Here is a 22669-nt window from a genome sequence, read left to right on the forward strand (position 1 = left end):
TCAGGGAACCATTGAGTCCATTGGTTTTAAATGCGTGATTCTGGGAGATGCATTAGAAAATTAAGTTGGCAACGTAACTGAGAAGGAGCTGCTCCTGCTTCTTCATTACTGGGAGTAACCTCACTGAGGCACCTGAGTGGGAAATGCCAGGGGGAGCCTGAACTGCCTCTGCCAAAGTGGAATTTGGTGTGGGGGAATAGTCTTTCAGTCACTGATGATGCTGTTCAGGAAATTTGCACCAAGTTCAGCTGTGATTTAGTATCTTTATTTTTTTATTAATTAAAAAAGAGAAAGAAATATATGCAGTTGTTAACCCTCAACAGGTTTCACGGTGTTCCCAGCAAAAGGAGTGTTCACATGCATTTTCCCGTTTGGTTGGGGTTTTTTTTGCTATAGGAAACGGAATCAAAACACTGGAAAGAGAAGTAGAAAGGGGAACATAGAGGAGAAAAGGAAGCTTCTTGGTTCCTTCCTGCATCTGCCTTTTCCTCCCTGTTCTTGGGTACCTTCTCTGGTCTAGACAAAACGTGAAGACTTAAAGGAAGAGCTTTAGGTTGATTGGTTTTCACTGTGGTGCAATTACATCTTCTCTAAAACAAGGGAGCTTGCCTGCCTGGATATTGAAAGGGAAGGTCTGGGGAGATGCGTGCAGTGAAGCATGTGGGAAGGAGCTGTCAGTGCAAGAAATGGCTGTCACAAGGAGACTTGGGGCTCTAATATATCAAGACAATGTCATAGCAGCAAAGAGACCTAATTAGTGCAAGTAAATAACTTGCAATGCTTTCTGTCAGAGCATCTGATTTCGACAAAAATCTTGCCTGTCAGAAAGCTTTGAGGTCAGTTCACTCCCTTTGCTGTTGATAGCTCCGCAGTCCTATTTTCTCAGCGCAGGACAAGTACTTTCCACAGCAGTTGCTGATTTGCATTTGGGGTAGAAGAACGGTCTCCCAGGTCAGTCTGGGTTATGTTGGTTTGTTTTTCCAGCAGTTTGTCCCAGCGTGGGTGTTGGCGGAGAGGAGAGCAGGCACTAAGCTGTCTGCACGGCCAAGGGAGCCGGGTTGGCTGTGCTTGCACCAGGGTGCCCTTCTCGTCTCCCCACTGCAGGCAGGGCAGAGATGCAGGCAGGGCAGAACTGCAGGCAGGGCTTGTTTCAAGCTGCTCTGAAGGGTTAGCGGCCTTAGAAGTTGGGTACCCTCGGCCAGGAAGCCTTTACCTACTGCTGCTTCAGCAGGCATCTGGTGCCCCAAAGAAGCACCAGACCAAAGCTGGCTGCTGCTGTGTGTGCTGGCGGGGGATGCTCTCAAGGCTGCCTGGAGCATGGCACAAACATGAAGTGTGCTGCCAAAAGTGAGGCACTTGTGTATGCTCATTTGTTGTGCTTCTGACAGGTACTATCATTCTCTCAGTTCATCGTAAAACTTGTTTCCTAAGGGATTTTCCTACTCATGAGTGGTGAAATAAACCCCTTTTCTCAGTTTGTAACTAGCGTGTGTGCTGGTCAGAAAGGAACAAGCTGTCAGTGATTGCAAACTGCCTTATTTGACTCACGCCACAAGAAAACATCCGTAAGTTGGATTTTGTACTTAGAAGCTGTCATCAGCTGCCACTTGGGCTTGATGTTTGCAGCACATGGTGCCCTGTGTGTTGGCCATTGGAGGCCTGTTTGGAGAGAGAAGGGTGCTGAAGGTGGGAGAGGAGAGGGCTCCCGTCTGGTGGGATGGGAAAAGGGCCACACTTGGGAAGCGGTGTGGCCCTTCCCGCCCTGTCCCTGCCGGCAGTCTCTGCGCCCCCCCCATGGCGGCTGTAAGTCACGTTGGGGGTGCCTGGCTGATGCCACATCAGTCCCTTTCTGCCTGTGCTCCCAGGGCTGGTGACCCTGAATAGCCAGGCTCATTTTTACCTCTTTTTTCCTTCTGGTGTAAATGGTACTGACTCCTAAGGAATCATCAGTTATGCCTCTTCCTTGCTTTCCTTTTCCCCAGCTCTGGTCAAGCTGATGTGCTTTCCTCCTCCAGCCCCTGAGGTTGGCTTCTCCAGGCAGGTTGCAACCTAAGCCCTGCGAGTAGCAGCAGTCGCTGGAAGTGTTTCTCTGGGGCTGTAGCTGTAAGGGGAAGGTGTCCAGTGTCCAGTAGGGAACAGGAGCTGGCAGCATCCCTGGGGGGAGCAGGGATGGAGGTTGGGACCAGTTTGCCAAGGTGGGGACCTGCAGGTGGGTGAGCAGAAGCGTCCCTCCAGCAGGTCTCTGCCATCCTCAGAGAGGGAGGTGTCCGGCCAGCTCTGCCCCATGCAGGGCAGCAAGGCAAGGGCTGGCACTGGAGCCTTCTTTGTCAAATTCATGAAAAACCTATTGGCAATGCGAGACTTTGCCAGCACAGCCCTTTGAAACGGAGAGTCAGGTTAACCGATGGTTTGTCATCGGCAACGCAAAAATGAGGTGGTGGTGGTGGTTTTAGAAAGCAGTTGCCGAGTGGTTAGGAAGAGATCGCAGCCTGTGTTGCTGCCTGCCTGGGCTTGGCAGCTGCGGCTCCCGTAACCACTCACTTAATTGAGAATATAAAGAAAACAAGTGTATTTGATCTCTCAGCATGAGAGAGTAGATTCAGTTCTGAAAGCAGCAGCTGCCAGGTTGGGATCAACAAACAGATGTTTTTCTTTCTGTGACTGAAGCTCCTGCCCCCTCAGCGAGCTTAAAAGAGAGCTTTATTTATACACTTGTGCAGTAGGAAAAACAGTTCCCTCACTTGGTTGCTGTTTGCAACGATTTAGTTCTTTTGGGGATAAATTGCTTGGTGTTTAGCCTGGCCGTTAAGCTAATTTTGAAAGTTTTTCTTCTTGAACATGCTATTGATACCATAGTCCTTCAAGATCATTTTGCCAGGATTGAGAATCATTTCTGCAGGGCAGTGCTTCTCTCGGGGCATATTTATATCCCTTTTAGGACTGACCATTGCTGAGTACTGTAATCCATTGATTGGGGACTTATGTTCTATTTTAGCTGAAACTATTTTGTCAGGAAAATCTATTCACAAGGAGCATTGGTCTAGGGAAGAAACAGGAGTTGAGAGGGGAGGGATTTCATCCGCCTGGTAGGAGTGAGTTTTCTCTCTGGTGTTTCTTAGGTGTAAAAAGCAACACTGACAGACCTTTCTCTGGTTTTCTTCCTTTTTCATGAAGGATTTCACTATGACTCTGTACTTAAGGCACTACTGGAAGGATGAGCGTCTCTCGTTTCCCAGCACCACCAACAAGAGTATGACCTTTGACGGCAGGCTGGTGAAGAAGATCTGGGTCCCTGACGTCTTCTTCGTGCACTCCAAAAGGTCCTTCATTCACGATACCACCACGGACAACATCATGCTGCGAGTGTTCCCTGACGGTCATGTGCTCTACAGCATGAGGTAGCGGTGCAGCCCTGCTGCTCCTGAGCTTCCCCCAGGGCTCCACTGTTAATTTTCCTCCTGGCATGGCTTTGATGACTGCCAGGACTGCTACTGCCAACCCTGCTACTCCCGCCACTGATGCAGAGCCCTGTTTCCAGCATGCCCAGTACAAGATGCTTTGCAGAAACCATGCTGTGGGCAGTAATAGGATAATCTCCTCCCCGGGGAAGCATTCCCCTAACTCTTTGCAGTCAGAGGAGGGCTTAGTCGAGCGGGAATGTGCGTCCCGGGGTCAGTGTGTGATTAAACTGGAAGCTGCTGATATACCAGATGGTGACCTTTATAATTATCCTATTTTGCTTCGTGTTTGTCTAGAAAAACTTTTTTGTTTCTTTTTTTTTGTTGTTGTTGGCATTTGCATGTTGATGTAAAGGTTTAAGTTTAGTGAAGCTGAAATGGCAGCATTAAAGACACCCTGTAGTCCCTGATTTTCTAGCAGGTTTGTTGGCTGTAAGAATCCTGAGGCACATCTGTCATGACCTAAAGGGTTACCCGACCTGTGGCTGTACGGAGATTGTGACTGTGGGTTTGCAGGATTCTGTAATACACAGGGACATGGAGGCTTTATCCTCTAAACTTCTCTACCTTATTACAGATTCCAGAAATACCATAAAAAACACCACTAGCAAGTAAACTATCACAAACTCACCCTAACTAGTATACCTATGGTTAATAAAGTGAATATATATATATTATGCTATTACAAATTGTTATCAGCTATCAATAATATAGTATCAATCAATCATATAGCAACAGCCAATAACAGCAATAACCAAGTAGGTATATACTATTACAGGTTACTACAAACTTACCATTAGTGGAGCAACTCATCAACAATATCACAGCAGTTATACTTAAGGTCGATTGCTTATATGGATGTATAATACTGGTATCAAGTGATACCATCATCAAGTTAACCAAATCATCCCACGGGTGGGAGGACAAACTGAAACAACCCCAAAAGTGGGCCCAGAAGGGGACCAATGAGACAATAGACAGAGTCTCACTTCAGAGATGCTCTGCATCACACAGTCTGGAGTCAGCCGGGCGTCCTCAATAAGAGTCCAAGAGCTGGTAGAAAGTTCATGCAGTGAATTCAACCTGTTTAGGAATGGAAAAGTACGTGCAGCACGGGAAGTTCTCAGAGAGAGAGGCTCCATTTTGGATAAAAATTAAGTCCCCCTTATATCATAGAGACATAAGAGGGTGTAGGACACCACCACTTTGAGCAGCCAATAGGTGCTGTTGATTTCTGTTTTTCACATGGAATGGCCAATAGATGATGATATTTTTTGTCCTTTCAGACCAATTTTTATTTTCCAGACTGTTTTCCACCTTTTCAGACAATAAGTTGCCGTTACAGTCCCTTGGTTTTGCACTTATCGATAATATCTCGGGATGTCTCAGGTTTCTAGGTACCCAGCTTCACTTCAAAGAGGCCAGCTGTGCTTCTCAAGGATGCTGCAGCTTCCCAGGCTGGCAGGTCTTTCTCTGTCAGTATTTTTCAGTGGACATTTTCTTTTACTCAGTAATTTTCCCCTTCTAACCAGGCCACCTTTATGGCTGCTCACATCAGCATCCCAGCAGAATGCAAAAAGAGATGCAGAGAAAAATACACCCCCAGAGGAGAAAAGCTTGACAGCTCAGACAAAAGAACAATTCTCCAGGACAGAAAACGTGCTCTCAGTGTACAGTGACCTTTGAATGTTTTGTAGCACAATCATTTCTGTTCTAGGATCTTTCTGGAACTTATTCACTTCAGCTATGGTAAAGCAATTTTCAAAAACAAGGAAAGGTTTTTTATAAAGTTTGATTCAGGAGGCTATTTCTCTTTGAAGAATGAGCATAGTGGGTGATATCGTCCCAAGCGGGACAATTTCCCACGGGACCAGGGGGCTCTAAAGTTCAATGGTTTCATAGTCCAAATAGAATTCTACTGAATTTATTTAAAAAAAACCTGGAAAAATTATTAAAACCACAAAGAAATATATGCATGCATCTGTAAGGAGAGTGTGCACCATATGGCCACTTCATTTTGCTTTGTTTTAGTGATGAAAATCCCATCTTGACCAAACATTTAGGAATACTTTCCCTGTTCTGAACCCATTTAATAAATCCATTTATTTAATGAAAGGTCTGATTACTCACATTTTAACTAAGCACCTAAAGACACTGTCTATTTTATTAGAACTGGAAGTGCCAGTATGAAGGTGCCATACAACAGGAGAGACAAGAAGGAGAAATAAAAATAAAGAAAGCGGTTAGGTGTAAGCTTGGGTCAGCACCGAGGGGAGAAGAGCAGGAGGAGGGTAGAGACCTTATCTACAAATTGTAGCTGAATATTGATTTCCATTGCTCATGTCCTGCAGTTCTTGTGCACTGAAGCCGGCATCACGCCACTAGTTAGCAGCGATCAACAGCCAAAATGAAGGAACAAGTACTTTTAATGGGAAACATTAGCTCTGCTTATTTGCCCACATGCAGAGTTTTTACTTTCAAAGGTTTCTGTGAGCTGTAGAGGAGGTGATGTGACTTTTTAATGTTACCCCATGAGAGAGAAGGTGTGAGTAACCACCGCTGACTGCACAAGAGTTAAATGGATAATTTGATTCATAAAATCCAAGGAGAACAAGAATCTGCATTATTTTGGGGCCTGGTGGTTTTTAGGACACTCAGAACGTGATCCAGCTGCCCAAGTGTGGGTGTCCAGTGGCATTGGAAATGTCCTCCAAGATATCTCAAGATGTCTTGAGATATCTGCATGGGGTTGGCACTGGGCTTTAGTTGAGGAATATCTTATCAACAAGCTGAGTTTCCGTGCTGCCCCAGACTAACAAACTGTTAATGACCACAGGTTGTGTCACAGTTTAGGCGACCCTGAGGAAAGAAAATAGCACATTGTAACAAGACTGAGTTATGCACTGTTTAAATGCTACACACAACTATGGGAGGCCATTGCTACAATATACCTTCTGGAGCATATCCCCAAAAAGCTTCTTTAAGTTTAGGTCATATGGCAAAATTCTGCTCTAGTTTCATAGTCAAAATGAACAGTGTGTGCTTTTCAGGGGCGATGAGTGTGTAGGTCAGAGTAGGATTTGGATCACAATCCCTTGAACAGAAGAAAAGTTCTTTATCAACATCTGCAATGAATCTAGAAAATGGTCACGGCCAACATAAGTCAGCCTCTGAAATGATGACTCACAGCTGATTTGCCCCTACTAAATCGGGAGCTCCACTGCAAATCTGTCCACAAGAGAAAGTTCAGTGACCTACTGGAAGACTTGTTACATAATGTTGTGCACAACTGGAATCAGTTAAAAAAGGGAGCTGTGATTGCTGCAGCTCTTTAGCTAAGACACGAACTTAACAGAGGCAAATCTCAGTTGTTGAAAAACAGCTACACCCATTTTACACCCCCCGCCCCAGAAATACAGCCCCCAGATTAAAATAATTTGATCGAGGACTGAAATAAACTGCTTTTGCCTTAATAATGTACATACCGGATGAATTTTCTGGCTTGCAATAAGGTTGGTCATGTTCCTCAGGTGTGGGGCATTGTTGGGGTGACTATGGAGGGAACTGAGCAACAGGGAAAATGAAGAAACCTTAATCAAACTGGACATAAGGCAACCTTCAAATGTAAATGTTGAAGTTATTTTATGTTGTTGTCTTGTAGGGAAATAGTTGGATATAAAGCATGGTGGAAGCATCCGTACTGACATTAGTATTACTGTAATGTCCAAGATAGTACTTTAGTTCCCTGATAGATACTGAAATTACAGCTTCCTCTGGAGTGTCTGTATATAATCCATCTCACCTGGACTTGAAGAATTGGTAGGCATTTTCCTGGGGATATTATGCTAACATTATGCATAATTGCTGCCTTTAAAGCTCCAGAATGATTTATCTGTGTTAATATTCTCCCCTTATTGCTCCTCATAGAAACCAACCTTTCTCATTTTCGACTTCTAGGATCACAGTGACAGCAATGTGTAACATGGACTTCAGCCGCTTCCCCCTGGACTCTCAGACATGTTCTCTGGAGCTGGAAAGCTGTACGTTGTACCTGTGTTTCTAGCTAGACATGCTCTATGGCTGGCTGCACACACATAGACTGGACACATTTCAGATTACAGTCTATTTTAGAGCCCCAAAAAAACATTCATCAGAGTTACTGTGAGTCTTTCTACGGACTTATTGTGCTGTATATCTAGCCCTTATGCTGCAAGACAGGGGAATTTGCAAGTAAAGCGTCCTTGTATGAATTTTAGTAGATAGCACTTTCAAAAAAAGAATCAACAAAAATGTTCAACATATACTGGTTCTCAGCAGCTTGCTGATGAGAAATCTGGGGGAGAAGTTTTGCTCTGTTCATTGCTTCTGACAGGAAGGTCGTGTTTTCAAGTGTCACAGTAAAAAGTTGAGTATAATGATCATTAATTTTCTCTAAATTTCATCGCCAATGTGGTTTAAGTATGACATAATCCTGATCTTGCAAACACTGTGACAGGCTCAGCTTCTTTGGGAAGGGGTTATTCTGCAGAGAAATTGATTCGAACAGTAAGATTTTCATGACTGTTCTGTAAATGTTCTCCAGGGTGTTCCAAGACTAACATCTAATTGTTTTGAGGTCCTCCCAGCTATTTAACTGAAATTTTCCTCTACAAACAACAGAATCACAGAATCATAGGGTAATTTATATTGGGCAGAGTTTTAGGTTGGTCTTGAGGTCAGCTGCTCCAACACCCTGCTCAGAGCAGGGAGCTTTAGAGTGGGTTGCTCAGGGTTGTGTCCAGTTGGGTTTTAACATCTCCAAGGTAATAGTAGCTCCACAAATTTTCTGTGCAACCTATTGAAATGTTTGACAGCCCTCATCCTGAAAAAGTTTCCTTTTACCTGCCTGGAAAAAAAAACCCTTGCTGCAGCTTGCATCACTTTCCTCTTGTCCTTTCACTCTGCATCTCAGAGAAGAGTCTGAGAAAAGCCTGTCTCCATCTTCTGTATGACACCCAATAGGGCAGCAGTAGGATGCCACCACAGACTCCTCTTCTCCATCTGAACAAACCCAGCTTCCACAGCCTCTTATCTTACGTCATGTGCTCCAGCCCCCTGGCCATCTTGATAACCCTTTTTTCATTCCCCATTCCTGCTACCTAGTGCACTAACTGATTGTTAAAGTTTTTCATTTACAGTCTTCAAATATTTCTAGGCTTTTGCTTCCAATCACACCTGTCACTTTTGCTTTTATCATTCTAAGATAGATTGAGGTGTCTGTGTTTCCTCCTTCCTTTAAATTCAGGCGTTTTACCCATGACTATTTCCTGAGTTATTCTTATCAATTAGCAATTACCTGTCTATGGTTTTTGGTATGTGATGCTCAGAAAAGTACCATTCTAGCTGTCATTTCATCAGTGTGGAGTAAAATGAGGATGTGTTTCCCTGAATCAGGATGACCTGGATTTTTTTGTCGTTGTTGTTATTGTCATGGTATGTCATATGGCAAGTTCTTTTTAACTCGCTGTGGTTAGCAAACTTATGTGTAGCATTACTTCATGCCAAAGATTATGTTTGTTAATTTTGCCTGGATCTATTAACTTTTGCTTGCCCTCCAAGCTAAAGTCACATCACATCATGTTTCTTCTTTCCCTAAGATGCTTACACTGATGAAGATCTGATGCTGTATTGGAAAAATGGGAATGATTCTCTGAAAACCGACGAAAAGATTTCTTTGTCTCAGTTTTTGATACAAAAATTCCACACTACATCCAGACTGGCTTTCTACAGTAGCACAGGTATGGCCTTTTCTGATTTAATGCTATTGCTAAAGCTAATGCTGTATTAACTACTTGTGAGAGAGCTCTTGGGATTATATGTCACTGAAATGTAGTCTCCATGGTCTGGACAATACATGTTTTGAAAGATCAGCTTCTCTTTTCACTACTCTTCAGAAATAAAAAATCAAAAGAAAGACCTTGTCTCTCTGTGCCTACCATCCAGGCTGTTCTCACTGATTCTGGCTTTCCTCCTCTCCCAAAGGTTGGTACAATCGCCTCTACATAAACTTCACTTTACGCCGACACATCTTCTTCTTCTTGCTCCAAACCTACTTCCCCGCCACCCTCATGGTCATGTTGTCCTGGGTGTCCTTCTGGATCGATCGCCGAGCAGTTCCTGCCAGAGTGTCTTTGGGTGAGAGCAACTGCAACAAGCCATGACTGCGTGAAAATCTTTGAACATGAAAGTTTTGGCAGGAAAGGGAACTGTTCGTTCTGATGGTCAAAGATACTGGGCAAACAAATGTTTGTTTTATCTAATGATTAATATAATGTAAAACTTGCAGTTTTTCTTAAGTCCTTCATCACTAAGCAGTCCTCCTGATCTATACTTAGCTCAGGACAGAAAGGGCTGTGGCTTCAGAAATGAAGTTGGGTAGAGAAGAGAGGTTTCAGTATTTATGAGTCAATGAATCAAGATTTTTCCCTGTTGTCCAGTCCTGCAGTTCTGAGACACGCATTGCCATCGGTGAGGGTAGAGTTTCACAGGAGTTTAGGCACCTACAGGGAGTTAAAGGCTTCTGTTACAATTTTCAAGAGTGCCTTTTATGAGCAGGATCCTGCCATGTCCCAGCTGCCGTGGTGGGTGTCCCAGGCCAGGCGTGTGTCTTCCCAACCAGCTGGCACTGGTGCTGTGGCCAGTGGCTTTCTCCAGGCTGCCTGGAGGGTGCCGATGTGGCACATCTTCACAAAGATGGGAAAGAAAGGCAGCAGGGGATCTAGTCCTATCAGCACCTGCAGACTTAGGTGTCCCTCCATCTGGTGTGCCTCTGGGGACACTCAGGGCATCTCCGTAATGTCAGGCCTCAGACAACAGCAGAGCAGTGAAGGGAATGTGGCTTTCCTTTCACATCTGCAGTGCTGAGGATGAGAGGCTACCAGCCCCAAGCTGAGGTGGAGCTTGGGTTTCTCCTCTCCCAAGGATGTCTCGCACTGAGGGTCCAACGTTTCTGGGGTAGGGAGGTCTCTCATTTGAGGGAGTGGGAAAGCGAAGAAGGAGCTGCTTGAAAATCCTGCGCACACCAATCTGCCTCTCTGGACATCTAAAACCGGTCAGGAGGAGCTTTGTCTATGTCAGGACTGGAGGAAGTTCTTTCAGCTAAGCATAAAAAGAGCCCATTTATTTATCACTCCACGCACAGGTCAGAGGAAGGCAAAAACGTAATAGGAAAAATCTCTGAATGTTAATATGTAAGGCTTCCAATACTGAAAGTATAAAACCAGTATTTTATGTCCACAAGTTTGTCTCACTTAGAGAGCTATGCACTGCAGCAAACATGAGAAGAGGCAGTCGAGAGTCTGCTCCACTGAAAGAAATGTGTTCAGTGGATATTATTTTAAAAAAATTAGATCCTGATGAAAAGTGAACAACGGTAACTGTGTTTACAGTGGTCACTTTTCAAATGGCTGAAGTAGCTATGAATGTTTTTTGGTTCTGTTTTCTCTATTTAAGTGGCTTTGGGAACTTGTAAATATTTTTCGCTCCATGGCGATCCAAACAAAGTATACAATATTTTGCAGGATTTAATCTATACCTGTCTAAATATATATATACACATACACATGTGTATATATATACGTATTCACACACACATATATGTATATAAACATAAATGCATACATATATGTTTATAAACACATACACATGTACACATCTATATATATATAAAATACAATGCTTGTTGTTCAAAGCTTTTTGATTCCCACAGCCTGAACTGTAGAAAAATATTCCTAGAGGTAAAAACATAAAGCCTTTCTTTTGCATTGTTTCATGCAAAACATTTTGTCATTAATGCATGTCCCTTTTAAGATCAGTGATTTAGAGCAAATCCTCTTTAGCTGTGACCAAAAGTCAATACTAGGTTGCTTTCTGGCAATACCTGTAACACGGATTGGTACAGCTAGGAAACAAGAGTCCTTGTCACCACTGGTTTTAGCAGACCTGACTCTAAGCACTGTGTTCACAGAATCACAGAATCACTACGGTTGGAAAAGACCTGTAAAATCATGAAGTCCAACCATCAACTAACACCACCATGCCCATTAAACCATGTCCCACAATGCCACGTCCACACATTCCTTGAACGCCTCCAGCGATGGTGACTCCACCACTTCCCTGGGCAGCTTATTCCAGTGTTTCACCACTCTCTCAGGAAAGAAATTTTTCCTAATATCCAGCCTGAACCTCCGCTGCCGCAACTTGAGGCCATCTCCTCTTGTCCTGTGTTAAAACCCTAGAGGTTAAGGAGGGAATTAAATGTTGTTCCCAGCAAAATGATGGCTGCCCCGTTGCTCCTCAAAACTAAACCCATCATGCGCACAGAAGTGAAGGTGGTGGAACAGTTCTGCATTGGCAGGAGAGATACTTATCACAAATTTATTTTATATCTAACATCTTTTAGAGCATCATGCAGAGTATAATTTCTGTTTTTCTTGAGACAAAAGCCTTATGGACTGTATCAGTCAGTAACATTTATTTCTCTTGTTTTTTTCTAGGGATAACCACCGTGCTGACCATGTCCACAATCATCACTGGGGTGAACGCCTCCATGCCTCGTGTTTCCTACATCAAAGCAGTGGACATTTACCTGTGGGTCAGTTTTGTGTTTGTCTTTCTCTCGGTGCTGGAATACGCAGCAGTGAATTACCTGACTACGGTGCAAGAGCGGAAGGAGAGGAAACTCAGGGACAGGGTGAGAAAAACTTGTGTTTTGTTCATCCATTTATTCCTTTTTTTTTTTTTCCAGCTGATCTGGTCTTTGTATTGACTGCTTTGTGTCTATAAATGGGAAAACACCGACATCCAAGTATGTATAATTGGATCTGTTTAGACTGCTCCACCTCAGGCTGAATTGCTAGCATCAGAAAAACAGGAGTTGGTCTCATGGGTCTTCATAGAAACATCAGAGAAGAGGAGAATGTGATCTGAACTGGGGAAGACTGTAACCTGGAACTGTGTGGGGATGACAGAAGGGAAAGTATCAGTTCTGATACTTCACTGCAGCTGCCACAGTTGCTATATTTTTAAGCTAAAGATGTTATTGGGAGCAAATTCATTTCCTCCCTCTACAGTCAGCTTTACTCTGGAAACTGGATTCAATGCATGTAATAGTGGAGTTGTTCCCCATTACCAAACACAAACAACAGTCAGCCAAGTTTATGCTTGTACTTTTTAACGTGCTATGAAAGGTCTTATCCTGCATCCTTGGAGTTTTTCAAGACCTGACCAGGTACAGCCCTGAGCAGCCTGGCCCTGCTGTGAGCAGGAGATAGGACCAGAGACCTCCTTGAGGTCCCTTCCAGCCTGAATTATCCTACAGACCTGTAAGCCCTTCTTCTTTGTAATTAAACAAAACACCATCACCTTTTGAACACTAAGGCTTGGGACCAAATTTTTTCAGTCCCCACACACCCAGAACGTCACCATGTTTTACAGCTTCTTTCCTCCCATTAGGAAGTCCCATTAGTTCACAAGTAACATTGGTCACCTACTGCCTTTGACTCCTGGAGAAATTTGTATCAGCCTTTCAGAAATGCCAATGCAGACATCATCTTTCATATGATTTGACCATGACATTTCCCTCTCTGAACTACTGTGTTGGCTTTGCATGTCCTTTTCTTCCCCTTGCACTTCTTCCTATGACTTCCTTCACTACAGAAAAGACCACCTATCAGCCCAGTACCTTTCCTAGTTGACATCTCATCAAAAATTCAGTTAGATACATTTTAAAAAGTGATTGGTATAAATTCAACAGACTCCTGTGACAAAATTTTACCTCTCTCCAAGGCCTTCTCAACAATAGTGTGATTCTGGAAAGCTACTTGAACAGCTCCTGAGTATCTTGATTTATCTATGCCCCCATCCTAGTCCCAACCCAGGGCCCAGCAGTTCTCTGCAACACAAGGTAGAGGTGCTTTGTGCAAGAACAGCAAGTCAAATGTGTCTTACTTGCTGTGTGTGAGCAGTGGTCTGTGGCCTTTTAGCCAGCCCTGCTCAGACTTCCCATGTCCAAAGAAGACAGCATCTTGACAGTACACAGGAAATAACAAAAATCATCCTTGCTACGTTCGATTTGCCTAGAATAAACATGTATTTTTTATTAAAAGGCAAAACCCGCTCTCCTTTTTCTTCAACTGTATTGGAGGGATGAAATGAACTTGAGAGGGTTTGTTAACTGTTCTGCTAAGTTTTCAGGAATGTTTTCCCACATCCAATGATGGCATAGCTTATTATTTATGTCACAAATCTGCCCTTTATTGAGTCTTGTGCATTTAATTCTATATTCAGCAAATGCCTTTTTACTACACAAGGTAAAATATTCCATCCAGCCTTCAGCATGTGACAATATTAATCGCCAGCGGTGGTAATGGGAACAGAGATAATAAACAGCATTATTTGAGGGGTTGCAGCAAAATGTAGGTGAGTGCTCTTGAAGAATCAGAAGAGACATTTCTCACTGTAAATGTAGATCTTGTTAGCCAGTGCTGCTCCCCTGTGAAAGACCCCAAAAATCCTAATACGAATATGTTAGGCTGCCCAGAGAAGAGCTCTGTGTTATGTCTACATTAAGAAATTAAATGTGCCTGGGACCAAGGCTGATGGGCAAGGAGTGTCTAAAACTAAATCTTCTTTCCCTCAAAATTGGAATGGTTGCTGTGAACTGCCTGTGGCAAGTGGTCCGTGGCCCATGCTTATTCCCAAATCGTACATGGGATTTTTTTTGGTGCTTGTTGGCCTGGACAAAATTCAGGCCAGAGACATTTCTGACACTCTAATAGTATTGTCAGCTGAGCACCCGTGCCTCCAGGGAGGCTCTTTGGCAGTGTTTCATTTATTAGTGCAGACTAAAATTGCTGCAGGGTGAAATTATGTATCATACTACTGCATGTATGTGCCTTTGTGAAGATGGGTGTAATTTAAGACTCTGTGAACATGGGTTTCTTGTACACTAGGCTCTCTTGTCCTTAGGGGTGACTGTCATCACACGTACATGAAGCCATGGGAACTGTAATTTGACTTGGGAGCTAAGAGTAAGTCTGCAGGATTTCTTTCTCTGCTGGGTCCTGCAGCAATTAGCTTATTGCCATTACCCGCTTTCCCTTCCACCCACCCACCATCTCACGGACCTGTCATCAGTTGATGATAAAAAGCCTGATGTAATTCTTCCCTGTGGTTTTTTTGTGTTTTTTTTTTTTTGAAGTACACCTGCTTAGTATAAAATATGTCTTAAAACCCAACTGATGTTTAGCTGTACCCATGGAGTGCTCCAAAAAATGCCTGGAGTGGTGGGTCTAACAAGTAGAGCAAATGGGCTACAAACTTGTCATGTTTTTCTGCACACAATCTGCTGATACCAAATCATTTGGTTATGACTAGAACACAGAAAACAATTCTTAAGTTGATTTTCAGGATTTTAGTAAGCAATGTGATCTGTTGGTTAAATAATTTGAAGAAAAAACCTTGAATGCAGAGTTTTCTAGTGGCATCCTGAATATTATATATTCAGGATATATACATTTCTGTGTATATATACTTAATTATTATAGCTGAACTTACCCTTGAAAACAAGTCCATGGAAAACCCACACATCAAAGTTGGTGGAGGAGGGAATTGGGGGCAAAGTGTGATTGGGTAAGGAAAGCAGGCTGTGGGGAATCAGAGGCAGGAACTCCTAGCAGAAAGGAGGTTTTGGTGTCCATTTGCATTGCATACAAATATATAACCCATATTGCTGGGACAGAAACCCTGCATATTTTAAAGAGTAGAAGACAGTATTTGCTATTCAAAATTCTACCTGTGTTCATTGTTTTTTTTAGACTTGTGGGTGCATGCTGGTGCTGCTGAAGTCAATGCAAGTTTTGACCTTAACTTCAACAGAGCTGGGATTTTACATTAGGCTTTTAACTGGTCCTCTCCTTAGTTTAAAATCAGATTTACAAAGAAAACATTTGTATCTGTGAAACCAGAACTTGGCCCTTTTTTTTCCATAACATGTATTGGATAAGCCATTTCCACAGATAACACTGCATCTTGTCCTCAAGTATTTATAAACACAACAACTGCAAAATAAGGAATCTCAAGACAGCAAGGCTCAACAGAGCTAGCTAAGAAAACCTTTCGGTCAGTTTTTTGTGTCTGCTAAAGCATTTTTCTAATCTTCTCTGAAGCTGCTTGTCCAAGCAGTGTAGCTAAACGACATCTCTTCCTTTTGGAACACAAGCAAAAAAAAAAGTGATCTTTTTGTTCAAAGAGAAACTTACAGGATCTCAACTAAAATTTCAAGCTCAACTGTTTACAAGCTGTCTTTTAATAGAAAGGCATAATTTATGTTGCTAATGTATTTTTCCAGTGTTCAGCTATATTTCTTGTTTATGTTCCTAGTTTCCATGTACGTGTGGAATACCTCATTCAAAAACTATGATGCTGGATGGAAACTGCAGTGAATCTGATGCCAACAGCCTGGCAGGATATACAAGAAACCAGATGGTCCCAGAGGAAGAAAACCAAGAAAAGATGGTTGTGCACTTAGCTATGAGCAATGAATCTAATTCATCAAGGAAGAGAGGCCTGAAGGGCCATGTGGGCTTGCGCATCATCCAGAACGCTCATGCAATTGATAAATACTCAAGATTAATATTTCCAGGCACCTATATATTTTTTAATTTGATATATTGGTCTGTCTTTAGCTAAGCATGCTGGCAGAGCAGTGACTGAAGCAGAAGACATTTACAAAACTCTCTTTCGTTGGTTCTTTTTCAGTCTATCTGGATGCAAAGCCAGAAAACTGATTATTTTATTGCTTCTTTGGAGAATAAAAGGGAGGACATATCCTCCAGTGGGCAACACCGTGCATAGGCATCACAGAGGAACCTGCTGCACTGGTTGCTTTCCAACCCACACCCCAGCTCCTGTTTGCTTTATGACACATGTCGTCTGTCATACTTGACAATATGTATTCACCATTCCCCCAAAAGGTGCTGTATGTTCATTTGGGGCCAGCCATGCTGGTGGTGCCTGCTGTGCAATGGACAACTGGAGACAGCGCTCACATGGGCCGTCAGGGATTAGACAAATGCAACTTGCAAGGGGAGGTCTGGACAGTGCATCTCCTGTAAGGGAACTGAATGAGGCCTTTCCTTTTCAAAATCTCTGCTTTTGAGCAAAACCTTTTATTTTTCTTTGGCATATAAGCATCGTATTTCTTTCCATTGGTTTACGAAGAAGACCTGTTTTTAGGGTCTCTGAATAGGATCTTCATCGATACCATTAGGACAGTTGACTGGCCAGGATCAACAGGGTTGGTTACAATGCAGGTGGTATGTTTGAGTCGGTGGTCATTTATTTCCAGATTAGAAGTAAGGAGTGATGATGAAGCAGAGCAAAGAAGCCTACAGACTCACAGAAGATGGCTCCCAGGGTACATGGGTAATGAAAACAGAGAGGTTTAGGCATGTGTTCTCCGTAGAAATTGACCACAGCACGTGATATGTAGCACCTGCCCTCTAAAATGAGAGGGGAAGCTGGTGTGTAGCATGTACAGTCAGTACATGGTGCATGGGCAGTGTCTCTGGGACCATCACTTTCTCTCTCCAAAAGAAGAAAACAGTGATGAGGGCAGAACTGTTGGCTTTCAAGGATTTTCCTCACCCCTGTGAGGAACATGCAGCCCACAGAGAAACTGTATATCCCAATGTGCCTCTCCCAATCAACACATTGTCCTTCTGTTCAGGCATTTTGGATCAAGAGGAGAGATGTCTGCCAGAACGTCTCTCTGCAGAAACATAGGCATGTCAGAGATTAAATGGCGAAGAATAATACTGTGGGATTCAACAAGACCCTCTCTGGCCTTGGGCTCCAAGGTCAATGTAAGTCCTTTGAAGCTGCTGGAGAGCATTGTAACAATCTTCTGTGCTTGGCATTTCATTTTTCATCCCGTGATATCTCCCTCTCCTTTGCTAACAATGCTGACAGCAAAACCCAAATGTAGAAACATGATAGCAACAAAACAACAATGTCCAGGATTGTGTGCTCCTTATTTTTAGAATACACCGTGACATTTTGACTGTGGTGGAGATTATGTTCATGAAAACATTTGGTTACAAAGCTAAAACTAAGCAGGATGAGCAGAGCCTGAAGTGTGAAGACCCAGGACTGAGGTTAGAAGCTGACTCAATGATAAGATTAAGTTATACATCTGGCTGGGGTTGGGCCATGAAGATTCAGGTAAATCACATGAGTAAAGGAAAAGCAAACAAAAATACTAATAAAACCGTAACTATTTGTTGGCATGTGAAATTTTCTGCTTACTGTAGCAGTAATTATCATGTCCTAAATCTCAAGGGATGTAGAAGATGGCAGGGAATTGTCAACTCCAGGCTGTAACCAATACCCAGGTTTTCCCTTGTGCCTCAAATATTGCTGCCTAAGTCACAGTGATGGTTGCACTGATCTACTGGAAACAAAATTGATGAGAGAAACTAAAATTAACAACTGTGTTCCCCTTTCATCAGCCATGTTAACAACTGACATGAATGGAGTTCTGTCTGGTCATGAAAGTAAGAAAATACAGCCCTGAAATCACTGGCAAGAAGAGGAGCCATGGAAAGACAGTATCTGAAAGGAAGGATTTCCCTGTTTCGCAGCCTGCCACTTTTCTCCTGAGCCACCAGGTCAGTGCATTTACCACACGTTGCTCTTATTGGAGCTGAAACCTGGATACTTCTCACATCAACAGGTGGAGATCACTACAATAAAGACACAAAAATACTAAAGAAATACCCGACTCATCTTTTGAGAAGTTAAAGCCTGGATATAGCAGTGTGCATTCTTCAGCATTAGCAGTTTTGAGTGTAAAACAGGAACCAACGCCCCGGCTGGCATCAGGACAGTGCAGCAAAGGGACCTTTGCTGGGGGAAGGCAGCAGAACTGCACCATGAAGTCACCAGTACAGGGAGTGAGAAACTCGGTTCTTGTGCCCCCTGTTTTGCCAGTCTTTCTGCATTACCCATCGCACGTGCCATTTAACCTCTCAGTGCCTCATCTCCTCCATCTGGAAAGTGGAGAACAGTAACATTTACCTACCTCATGAGGTGTCGAGGGGCTTAACTTGCTTAACTAGCACGTGTGTGGGGCATGGTTATGATTTCTGAGCAGGTCACCCAGTGGGAATCCAAAGGTTTTTGTCTTAGTTACCAGTGAGTTCTTCAAATGTGTCCTCTGAATCAGCCCAGCTGGAAGAAAGGGGGTATCTCCCCCACCTTTTAATGATATTAAGCCAGACAACTCCCCCACATTATAATGATACTAAACCAGAGATAGATGTAGCCCAACAGCCAAAAAGTGAGCACTGTCAATGAATAATGCCTCCTGGCATACAAAAAAAAGGAGTCCTAGTGCTTTACTTTGCCATTTGTTTTTATTACATCTTCTGTACCCTTAAAAGTTATGTGGTGACAAAGGCAGTCCTTTAGATCCTATCATCTTTGTACTAGTGCTGCCTCTATTTTAAATGCTAGCTAATAAACACCTTTTGGAGAGGCTACCTTACTGTTATTTTATATGCATGTCTACATAACTGGTAGAGATTGATGTCTGTTTCTACCAGACACAATTATACAGCCTATAAAACCATCAAGGATGGTATTTTTTCCTTAAAGGAAAAAAAATCTCTATCTTAGGCACCACTGACACTTATTATTTATTAAAACAATAGATGAAAAGTATAGATGCAAATAAAACCAAGACATCTCCTTCAGGCAGCGTATGAATTGTATTTTTCTGCTTATTAAGAGGAGAGTGGCTAGGCATGAAGCTAGAACAAATATTTGTAGTATGGCATTGAGAATGTATTTCACTTTTCATCTCCCCTGGATTACAAGAGACTCCATGAGCGCTGTCTAACTTCCCGTTGCAAGATCCAACCAATGTTTTGAGAAACAGTGCCTGAAGCTAGGCTCTGAATGCTGTTCGATGTATACAACCCAATTCTGTGAAGCACTGAGCATCTGGACAATTAACTTACCGAAGGATGGGATTTTCAGAAGTGCAGAAGGGATTTGGGCAAATGAAGCCCATTGACAAATACACCTTCTGTGAATAACCTGGTCCAATTGCAAAGAGAGAAAATGTCAGCCCTGTTCATTCTGCGTCTGGCTCCATTGTACTTTTACTTACTTCTAACCAAATCACATCTTTGAAATAAATTAACTCTCTATATAGATATGTACACATATGTATAATGTGTATGCAGGTAGCATATAACAAAGAAAGACACTGGGACATTTACCTATGTTAAATACCATACATATGTGAAATTGTAATATATTGTATGTAAATTGCCATTTATTATGCCCAGAAAACTTAAGATGTTGAACAGAAAAAAGGCTTTTATTGCCAGCCGAGGGCCAAGAAATGAGGTATTGGCAGAAATTACAGGTTCTCTCACATTTTCCTTCTGAAAAAGGAAGTGTTGAGAAGTTTGCAAGAAGGATTGATGCTAAACTGGTTATACAATGGGTACAGTCCACTGTGCTGATCACTGTAATCAAACCTGGTAATAAAATAACAGATGGAAAGGGTGAAAAAGAGTCCATTTCATGGTGTGAACTTTAAAATGTGATTTTAATTCTGTTTGGAGATCTGTTACCTGTGAGCTAATGCCCAGGGTAAAGGATTTGAATAAACACCTCATTTGTAATTGATTTTAAATAAAAAGCATCTCAAAAGGTGGAAGAAATGTAGTGGAAGCATGCAAGTACTTTGAAGTATGCAAAGCTCCTTGGGAAAACTGAACCATTAATTACAGCTATAAGCTACAGAGATTTTTTGTGAAAACTGCAGCCCACAACTGAAGAAATTTTAATAATTACTTTACATTTAAGGGCACATTTTCAAAAGCCCAAATGGCAGGTATATATCTGAATCTCCATTTGACTATAAATGAGAATTTGTAATTTAATTCCTCCTTTGTGCCTTTGAAAAGATTGTCTCTACACTTACCAGTGGGTGGTAAAACTGCTCTGAGGTCCCGGCTGCCCCATCTCAGCTATTATCCCTAATGCAGACAATGGGACTAAAGTAAATACGCACAGACGAGGCTGATACCCGAGCCACGGAATAATGGCTATTGTCTGTCAGATTTCCACAACGGAGAGATTACAGCAAGGTACAGTCTAACTAAGTGAGATACTGCTCTGCTGAAATTCAAAGAACAGAAAAATGTATTTAAAAAACAGCAAGACTTTAGCACTATTAAAATTAAAATGTAATCCAGTCTCACACTAAGCTGATTAATTCCTTTGCAAAAATGACATTTGAAATAATGTATCAGGGTCATTACTTTCCCGGTCAGAAGAATTGCCATTTCAGGTGAAGCGAGAAGGGTAGGGAGGGAAATTGTGCATGAGCAGGGGGCAAGGTGCAGCTCGTGGCATCCAGCTCTTGCAGCAGTGCAGGGGCAACTGCCAGGCTGAGCAGAACCCGCTGCGGAGGTGAGGATCGGAGGACCCAGCTTCCCAAGGCACTCGGTGCCTGGGCATCACACGTCACCGTGTAGCACTCCTTGATTTGGGTAAGAAAAAGCTATCCTCTGCCAGAAGTGGTGGGATCCCTACCAGCCGTGGGGCAGTCATGAGGGGTGGTGTGGTGCAGGTGATATAGCCATTTTGGCTAGAGGTTTGGGTTCAGTTCTGGTCATGTATGTCATTAGCTGGTCCTTAGCCAGGGTTTCAGGTGGAAGCCACATGCCTGCGGCAGCCCTGGGCAGAGAAACACCTGGCAGAGGCCCCTCCACACCAACACAAGGAGATATGCACAGCCCCACAGTCTACCCCCACCTCCCAGTTCATCCTGCCAGCACCGGAGAGATGGGGGCTACATCATTGGCATGCCACGAAAGGTGTCCCCCAGCCCTCCCTTTGCAAGGGACCCAGGAACCAGGACAGCCTTGCATTGCCCGCTCCTTGGACCAAGCAACAAAGCCCTTAACAGATAATTTGACACCTGATTTTTAAGATTTCCTGCCTTTGAGAAAATGCATAAGACTCATCTTGGCCAGTTGTCCAAACTGGACTTCTCCCACAACTCTTCTAGGGGTCTCTGAGTGTGGCTATGTGCAGTTGCAACCATAGAAATGAGCTTAGGAAAAGTGCCTGGCAACTCAATCCGTGCAAAATGCATATAAATGATGTGGAAGAAAAAAAATTTACTGCTCTACTTGTCACGCAAATTTATAGAAGAAAATTGTATGTTTAGCTTAGAGGGAATTAAGAGGGGGAAATGAAAGGACAAGTTAATTGTATCGACAGTTCAAATTACTTGAACAAATATATTTTGGGAAATGGGACAGAACAGCAGAGCTGTAAAACTCTATAGCCTCCTGCCTCTTTCAATTTTATCTGGATTTTTATTAGGGTCAAAATTCATTTCAACCATGAAATTTTGAACCTTTCTTGTTAAGGTGCATAATGACCACATTTTTATAGGTACAGCTTGGAGGAGACCTTCAGTGCTGCTCACAGGTTGTAGTTGCAGCAGCCTCCAAGTAAAAATACGGCTCTTTTTTCATCTAGAATTTCAGGAGAGCTGCCATTCCACAAAACGGGAAAGGCAGAGTTATTCAGCCGTTAGGCAGGGAAACAAGACACTCTCCGAGGAGCTGGACAAGAGAAAGACCATATCATTTGCACCAGATAGTAGCCTCAGCATCTGATGCATATTGCTACATGCTTGGATGCAGTACTGAGGAGGACTTTGTAAGACTATGTGGGGAGGAAAGGAAACTCCTGCTTGGGACAGATCTGGAGACACTAACCATCTCGGATGGTCATCACCCTAACCATCACCCCCAGCCATGATGGTGACATGGATGCAAACTGCCACTCTGGGCAAAGTGACAAAGGACGTCTCCTCAGGGCTTGGTCCCACATACTGTGCCTCTGTGAGACGCTTTCTTTGTGGGGTCAGTGTCCACCTGCCCCAAACAGCTCTGATCCAGCCCCAGGACAGCACGCTGAAGAAAATGTTTCTCTTCCTCTGGGGCTGGGGTGGGGACTCTCCATGTGTGTTTTGTCCATGAGGGAGGTTGGTGCCCTGGTCTGCAGATGTGGTGCCTGTTTGCAGGATTTTCCTGTCAGATTCCTGCCACATCAGACCTCCCTTTCATCCCAGCGAT

The 22669-nt window shown here is 43.1% G+C and overlaps 1 protein-coding gene across 1 annotated transcript in view; it reads left to right on the plus strand.

The window, feature by feature from the left end:
- Positions 1-16187, plus strand: part of LOC104253345 (gamma-aminobutyric acid type A receptor subunit rho2) — a 38104-nt gene extending 21917 nt beyond the window's left edge. The window contains exons 4-9 of the mRNA XM_059830846.1: positions 3175-3398; positions 7416-7498; positions 9095-9235; positions 9480-9632; positions 11993-12189; positions 15879-16187. Coding sequence (XP_059686829.1) covers positions 3175-3398; positions 7416-7498; positions 9095-9235; positions 9480-9632; positions 11993-12189; positions 15879-16187 — 1107 coding nt within the window. The remainder of the gene's footprint in view (positions 1-3174; positions 3399-7415; positions 7499-9094; positions 9236-9479; positions 9633-11992; positions 12190-15878) is intronic.
- The last annotated feature ends 6482 nt before the right edge of the window (positions 16188-22669 follow it).

This window comes from Gavia stellata, chromosome 2 (assembly GCF_030936135.1).
Source record: "Gavia stellata isolate bGavSte3 chromosome 2, bGavSte3.hap2, whole genome shotgun sequence".
NCBI lineage: Eukaryota > Metazoa > Chordata > Aves > Gaviiformes > Gaviidae > Gavia > Gavia stellata.